Raw genomic sequence first — 8,923 nt, forward strand, 5'->3', positions numbered from 1 at the left:
GTATAAAAAAAAACTGTAGGAAATGAATATGAAAACAAAAATGCCCGGAAAGCAATGGGGGTGGTATGGGGGAGAGGCCTTCGGAAAATTCACAAGAGCCGATGTTTTTCCCTCATAACTTTTAAGAAAATGGGATGTTTTTAATGAAATTTTATATAAATACGTTTTTCAAGCGGTATAGATTACGATTATAAACAAATTTGTGAGGAAAATTTTTTCCGAGGGAATAGAAAGAGGACTTCGGAAAATTCACAAGATCTGAGTTTTTCCCTCGTAACTTTGAGGAAAATATAATCCTTTTGAAATCACAAATTAGGCTTTCCTCATGAACTGAGCACTTGACAACATTCTAGGGCTGTGAGCACTTGACAACATTCTAGGTACTAGGTGCTCAATCTCAGTCTTTTCTTCACCCAGGACTGCAGCGCCATCAAGAAGATGAGCTGCAGAAAGACATGCCTCACAAATGGAGCCCACACATGCTCACAGCCCAGGAATTCTTGCAGCTGGTGCAACCTGGATGCATGTTTTCACATCAGATGCTACAGCATGTCTAAGCCGCTATGCAGAGGGTGCTGGCAGCAGACTGACCACCTGACCATTGGAATGCATCCCTTCCACAAGAAGCTAAATAACAGACACTCCAATATGGTCAAGCAGTAACTGGGGCAAATAATAAAAATAATAATATTAATAATAATAATAATCTTTTCTACTGGGCACAAGGCTTTGAAATTTTTGGGGAGGGGATTAGTCAATTACAGGATCCCAGTGTTTCACTGATACTTAATTTATCGACCCCAAAAGGATGAAAGGCAAAGTCAACCTTGGCGGAATTTCAACTCAGAACATAACGACAGATAAAATACTGCTAAACATTTTGTCTAGTGTACTAATGATTCTGCCAGCTCACTGCCTTCATATATCATAATAATAATAATAATAATAATAATAATAATAACAACAACAGCAACAATTACACTGGTCAACAAGTTTTTTCATCAAACATATGTCAAGGTGTACTTAGTGTAGTTTTTAATGTTGATTTCAAATATACAATTAGTTTTTTGACATCATTTACAGTTTTCAAGATGAGAAAGTTTTGGGGTTTTAGTTCATGCATTATAAAGAAATTTCAATTAAAGATGTGCGTGCATGTACTTTGTTTACATCATGGAAACAAGCCTTTGAAATAAACTACATTATTCATTGCTGCATAGTTCAGATGCAATATTTCATCTTAAATTAATGCATGTAATTCAAATTTTTAGAAAGAAAAAAATAAAAACTCATCTATTTTAGACATGTCCCCACCCACTAAAACAGCAACCACCATTAAAAGGATTTTTATTTAATTTATCCCACTTAAAAGTGGATGTTGTGTTAGAACACAGAATACAGCAACAGTTACCATGGAAGAATCTCTGATATGGTCTTTTGGTGCATGTAAGCAGTCTTGTTTATGCTGCTAGCAGGAGATAAATCACTGCCGTCAAGACTATCAGATCATGTGATTTCAACCTTCCCTGGCCTTCTTAATGGTAGATACTCAACTGGTGGTATACATAGAACCACAGTATCTAATCAGATGCTGGTGTCATGAATAGGTAGTGAGCTTACTAAAAAATATCTAGTAGTAATGGGAGCAGTATTAATACTGAAAGATATTAATGCTATCTCCAGTTGAGTGTCTGCCATTCAGAGGCCAGGAAAAGCTGAAATCATGTGATCTGGTAGTCTCAGTGATGGCAGTGATTTATCTTCTGCTAGCAGTGTGAACAAAATTGTTTATATGCACCAAAAGACTGTATCAGACATTCTCTCATGGTATCTGTTGTAGTAGTCTAACACATCTACTTTTAAGTGGGGATAATTAATAGCTTTTGGTATTAAGACTGCTTCTGATGCTACTTGCAATTTTTATATTAGTTTTAGTAGTTTTATTGTATTTCACTTTCTGGAACATTTGGAATTTACATTCTAAAGAAGACAAAATTTCTTTACCCCCATCCACCAATCTTAGCTCTCTACATGGAAATGATTTTGTCTTTATTTTATTTTTATTATTTTTCTCTTATATTTTTTCCAAATTGTAAAATCTTTTTTCTATATGAGATAAACATTAAATCAAGAGGATAACAAACTATGTTAAAACTTATATTATTTACGTTGACATAATTTATATAAAATTTCATTTTATTAACTCTCTTTTTCATCACTTACACAAGATAAAACTAAATGAAAATAAACACAAAGTCTTACTTAGACAAGGTTCTGTTATGAAAAATTGTTGCTATTTGATGGGCTGAGGGAAAAACAAGATATTTTTGGTCTAATTATAATATTCTTCAATAAAACATGGTCCCATGGGTGAGTTTGCTATTTCAGCAGTGCAGTGGCTGTAGCAATGTTTCCCTACATTAGTTTTAGATGGCCAAGTAATTTAAGTATTATTTTTGAGTTACTTATTTTCGGTATTTATGTTAGTTTTAATCCTATTTGCTCCAAAGTTATAAATTTGATTATATTTATATTAATGATTTTTGCAAGTGATATTTGAAAAGCAGCAAAAGCCCTATTTACCTTGTGTATAATTAAGTTTTAAAACTTCTTTCTTTTCATTTTTAGATAAATCTCATACCAGCATTGAAGATGACTACTAGATTCAAGTACATTGCAATGACAGTAACAGGAGCACTACATTTGGCCCTTGGAATTCTTTGTATCATTATTTCAATAGTCGGTTTTATCATAAGAGCTGATAAATATTCCTATTATAACTATAGGTACGTAGAGTACTTTCCAAACAGACGTACTGCTGCTGGATCATTTATTATAAGCCTATGGGTAAGTATTGGTGTTGTTTTGTGACAGTTGCATACTGATTAAAGATGTATTGATACACTTAAATCTTTTAATTGTTAATATTGATGAAAAAAGTCTTTATTGACTTAGATTTCAAGCTGTTCTTCTTTATTTGGTATAAGGTACCAACACTACCATTTTGCATGTTGGGGGTCATAGGTTGATAGTTAAGAGTAATTGAAACCTACCCAAAATGGTTTGGAGTACTCCCAAACTGAACATGCAATAAAATATCTTACAGCAGAAATCAAACTGTTTCAAATATGTTTTAACCCTATCCTTGCATAACATAGATGAATTCACAGGTTGAAAATATTCATAAAGTATGTAAATGGGAGATTAGAATATAATGGGTCATGGGTAAGTATTACCTTGCTTGGAAAGAATTGAAGGTTGGTAATAGGAAGGGTATTTGGCTATAGGGAATCTGTCTCAATGAATTGTGTCTAGTGTATTTACTTATTAAATTTTTCTATATGTGACTGTGAATTTTCATGAATGAGCTCATGAACTTTGGTTCTTTTCTCTAAATTATATATTTATATATTATATACTGTGAAACTTAATTTAATTTTAATTTTTGATAAATTGAATTTAATTGAGTTTTTACCTGTAAATTTGGATTTTTATCCCTAATATATATATATATATAAATATATATATTAATAGTAATAGTATGACAACAAAAGAATGAATGAGACCTCGATACTATGTAAATAGAGGAATTTATCTGTAATATAATATGTGATAATTATTCGGTTCTATAATAAAACTCCCGAGTTTCAGATGTCGGGGTGGAAATCTGCTCCGTCAGTTATTAACACAAACAAAAATGCTATGAAAATGACCATTAAACAAAGGGAAATTTCTATGTAGATGATTGTTATTAAGACAAACAAAAAGTGCTATTAGAATGACCTATAAATAAAGGGAAGAAACCCGAAGGGGAGAAAGTAAAAAAGTAAAAACCGCTCATAGAATTCACGTATGCGCGCATGTACATACATGCACACGCACGCACACACACCCACGTGCATGTGCATATATGGATATGCTCACTCACTCACGTGAAACACATAATGCACACCCACACACACACCGATATGTGCACATATATATGCAACCATAAACATGTACATATATACATATCCACACACACGCACACACACACACATACCCATATGCACACAATTATATTCATATACTCGTCTAAAATACGCATATGCTACTCATATACATATCCGCACACACACGTATATATACCCATATGCACACAAATATGTTCATATACACGTCTATATATGTATATGCACAAAAAAAAAATGCAGGGTGAAAGGTAATATACAGAAAAAAATATGTAAATATATATAAAGCAATAAAAATATATAGAAATATATTTAAAAATATGTAAAAATACATATATAAAAAAATAGAGAGAGATAAAATGCTTGTACATGGACACAATATAAAAAGCAAGTTATGTCCATGATCTTGAGGGGACCAAAAACAACAAATATTTAGCCATATGTGGACATGATCAAAAAAATTTAGTTTTTGAATTTAGACATGTAACAGAATCTAAGCCATCTTTCCATATCACAAAGACCACACTTTCCACTGCCATTGGTGTAAGGCTTACACTTGGCTAAGATCTTCCAATGGATGTTGTAATTGACACCTTTTTCTTTTAAGGACCATATATGACTGGATAATTTGGTTGTTTTTCTTTTATCCCGGTGTCTGAAGCTCAAGGTATGATTGTTGAACCTGGCTTTAAAATTCCCCTCTGTGAGACCCACATATTTCTTTGATGAAACTATGTCCTTAATGATTGTAGAGTCTACATTGGCTTCATAAATGATGGTCTCGGACATGCAAGCTCCATTTAGCAGGCACAGATTTTTATCCCTGCATGAACAGCTGGTTTCATTTTGTTGTTTTTGTGTGTTGCATGTGGTTATATTCTTAAAATTAGTAGTTATGTCTATTGAAGAGCTTTCTGTAACTATGATTGATTGGAAAATGTCTATCTATATAAGTGATAAGAAATATTTACCTATATTAAAGGTCACTTTGTGGGAGTAAGGGGTTGTGAACCAGATAGTTTTCCTATTCCTATGTTTCCTTTTCTTTATGATTGGACTGGTAACAGGTGTATAGGTTATTTCCTCACTAAAACCACTATCTTTTAGACCATTGTTATATACTGGGGCAACACTATTAAAAATGTCCCTATCGGAGGAGAGGCTCCTATTATAAACTTCATGTTTTCATTTTATTTTATTTGTTTTTTCATTAAGCCTTACATTGAATTCTATAATATTTGTTTGATTTAGATTATTGCAGTTGGAATAACTGGAATCATTACAGGACAGAAGTCAAATTCGTATTCAAAAGACCAAAGAATGGTAAATGTTTCTTTGATTTTTAATGTTTTTTCCTTCAAATTTTCAGTGCATTTTTGAAAATCAAAAATTGTAAGACCTTAGCCAATCCTCTATTCATAAGAATTTCCAGGTTGGCACTGCTTTTATTCCTGAGATGAATGGATGTAAGATGCTGTCTATTGCTATTTCATAATCTTAGAGCTATTTATGTGCTTTAATCAACAAAAACAATAAATAGATGATTCTTAAAAACGAAACTATAAAAAAAAAAAAGCAACAATCTAATGTGAATATGCACACACAGACACACACACACAACAGCTCTTCTAAATCCCCTTGAACTGGAAGATTTTTTGTTACCACCTGGCTTATATCAAGGATTTCCTGCCAAAAATATTAATTTTCTCTCTTGGAGATAGCAATCTGGATAATTTGCATAAGAATAGTTTGTGATTTATTGAACATTATGAAACAGTTCTGTTTTGAAATGATTTAACTTGAAGCAAATAAAGCTGTTAATAATAGCCTGTAAATATTGGGTTTTCTCTCCTATTTAAATATTAACATTAAAAAAAATGTAATTAAATGTAAGGATATCATAAACTGCTTGTTAGTGACAATCCTGACAACAATAACAATAACATCAACAATAGTATAACACAAAAATGTAAATAAGTAAATAAACAGAATGAAATATATACCACCAACCATTGTGAATTATAAACAATAAACTTTATTATAATCTCTGAGGTGTGAAAGAGAATGTTAGTAAAGAATGATATAAGTTATGACTGTTTCTATGACAGACCACATACGAGACAAAGTTTGAATAATTTTGTATAGGTACATATATATGTTAATGAAATTCCAACATGATCTGATTTTTACAATTTGATTTTGTATTTTTCTCAGTTTTACTATTTTACAATATTGCGTATTATAATTAACCCTTTCATTACTGTATTTATTTCTCTGTCCTTCTTTCAATTAATTTTAAATAATTAATTTTAAAGAATTTAGTAAAATAACTTAGTTATCGTTAAGCTAGTGTTAGGAACATAAATTATGACTAAGGTTTGGTGGAAGATTTTAATTCAAAACTTATGAAATCAAGACATTTGTACTTCAGAGCCAGAGGCAGTTTCAACTGGGTTGGTATTGAAAGGGTTAAACAAGTACTTTCATGCTTTCCTCAACCTTCAGTTTTATATAGTAGCAATATTAACTAGGAGTTATGTTTCACAATTGATAACTGTAGTGGAATGCTTGAATATATTCCTTAAATACTTTCCAGTAGGCTCCAGCAAACTGAATTTTATAAATTGTATTTTAATTAATCAGTGTGTGGTTTGTTGAGCATGACAACATAATTGATATTGACAGTGTATTATTCATAGGAATTCTTTAATCAATCAAATTGTGGGTTAGACATCACAACTTGCTGAGTGCACCACACAATATGCTTATTCATTGAAATATTTTTATCAGATTTATCTATAAAGGATTCAGCCACATTCAGATGTTGAAGAACACTTGATACCATTAACAGTATTCCTATGTTAAATGAATTTAATATTAGTTGAAATTCCTACAGTTTCAATTTGAATTAATATTGATATTATTATTGTTGAGTGAGAGAGCAGCAGACACCTTCAAAGTGGTGCTGGGGTACAAATATACAAAGCCCCATATAACCATCACAACTGCCTGTCTGATAGGAATGCAGCAGACATATGTATCAAAGCTATATGTGTGCGACATGGTGACCTCATATCAAGATAAACAGTGTGTGACCTTGCAGACGAGGCATTGGTAGAATTTTCTTCAGGTCAAGTAGCCCATCCAACTCAAAAGTTCCCTGAAAAAGGGTCAAGGATGATAAATGAAACACCCATGTTTCCAGATATGAATTATTGAAACCTTAAAGAATCCCTCTCAACACATGGTTATGATAGTCCCAAGCAACACCTGCTTGTGATCAGAGGTGCACGTATCATCAACCACTAAAGGACATCCTCAATTGGTTTTATGCAAGTAATGGACAAGGAAATCTGTGATATTGAGCTGAATATTTACTGTAGCCTATCTTTTACACCAAGACAAAAGATGCACATGTTAACAGTTCCAATCAGTTAAAATCAAAAGCCATGCAAATGAACACATCTCTACTCCACCATATCACCCAGGATCAAACAGGCAAGTGGAATGTGGATACGTTTAAAAGAACATTACAAGAATCAAGAAATGAGCTAGTTGATGATGATGCAGAATTGACACAATTCTTGAGGGTTTATAGTATATCAAACCCAATCACTTGCTCAGGCAACTTGCCTGTGAAACTAATGTTTGCTTGAAAAATAAAGTCAATTTTTGACAAACTGTTACCAGTAAAAAAAAAAAAACAAATAGGGAAAACAGCGCATTTGCTGATTGAAAACAGTGCATTTGCTGCCTCTTTCATCATCAGGGGGAAGCGGCATGTCAAAGCATTAAACTAGCTACAGTAAACAGTAAAAAGCATTAAAACATTAGCAAGCAAATTAAATATTTAAAAGCTATGAGCAAACCAACAGGAGTGCTAGAAATAACAGTCAAAATATTGCTTAAAATAGATATTTATTAGTTAAAAAAATTCAAGAATGAAAGTTTGCAATACACTCAAGGATTTTATAAAATAAATTATCTTCCTCATATCTCCTTCTCCACATAAATTCAGAAAGATAAGAGTCAACCATGGAATGGTATGTCCAATACTGGCTTTTGTTTCCATGCTTTAAAACTGCCAAGATACTTTCAATTTGTTGAGGGTGGTTACATTCCTTGTGCGCATGTGCAGCATCTTTGGTTACTGTGGAAACAGAGTTCTTCACCACAGTGATGTGTAAAATATTCGCTTCTGATTGGCTAAAATACCTAAATTTTGCAAATTTTAAAGGCTAATAAATTTATAGGAAAAATGAACTTCATTTTCATAATTAGTATACAAAACTTTATCCATATACCAAATTTGAAAACAATTGGAGCAAAATTGCAGAGAGTGACGAAAGCTACAAAGATCCTAAATGTATATACATGCATACATTTATGTAAACACACACACACACAAACCCCTTGTGCACACAAATATATATATAAGAGAAGATAAATAAAGTGCTTTCATTTTTTTTTTTTTTTCAGAGAATTGTCTATTTAGTTTTAAGCATTTTGTCAGCAGCTGTGCTTTCACTTGGTGGAATTACTGCTTTTGCTTTCCAAGCTATTTGGTTTGTAAGTATATTTTTACTTGAATTATTGTGTAGAATTTTATTGTTTCTGGAGAGAGTTATTCTCTTTTGGTGCCTTATTATTTAACACACACACTGGTTTGATTTCCACTCATTTACTTACTCTTTTACTCGTTTCAGTCATTTGACTGTGGCCATGCTGGAGCACCACCTTTAGTCAAACTAATCGACCCCAGCACTTATTCTTTGTAAGCCTAGTACTTATTCTATTGGTCTCTGTTGCCGAACTGCTAAGTTTTGGGGACGTGAACACACATCAGTTATCAAGTGATGGTGGGGGGATAAACACATACATACATACATACATACATATATATATATATATATATATATATATATATAAGAATTTAAGGAATGGAGAAAACGCATGTTATAATTGCATACTTT

General features: G+C 32.3%; 1 protein-coding gene across 2 annotated transcripts in view; it reads left to right on the forward strand.

The window, feature by feature from the left end:
- The window catches only part of LOC106870694 (uncharacterized), a 22,741-nt gene that overhangs the window by 1,864 nt on the left and 11,954 nt on the right, over positions 1-8,923 (forward strand). For both annotated transcript variants that reach the window (XM_014916856.2, XM_052971859.1), the window contains exons 2-4: positions 2,629-2,847; positions 5,202-5,273; positions 8,430-8,519. In XM_014916856.2, the coding sequence (XP_014772342.1) occupies positions 2,653-2,847; positions 5,202-5,273; positions 8,430-8,519 (357 nt within the window). In that variant the 5' untranslated portion in view covers positions 2,629-2,652. The remainder of the gene's footprint in view (positions 1-2,628; positions 2,848-5,201; positions 5,274-8,429; positions 8,520-8,923) is intronic.

This window comes from Octopus bimaculoides, chromosome 11 (assembly GCF_001194135.2).
Source record: "Octopus bimaculoides isolate UCB-OBI-ISO-001 chromosome 11, ASM119413v2, whole genome shotgun sequence".
Classification (NCBI taxonomy): domain Eukaryota; kingdom Metazoa; phylum Mollusca; class Cephalopoda; order Octopoda; family Octopodidae; genus Octopus; species Octopus bimaculoides.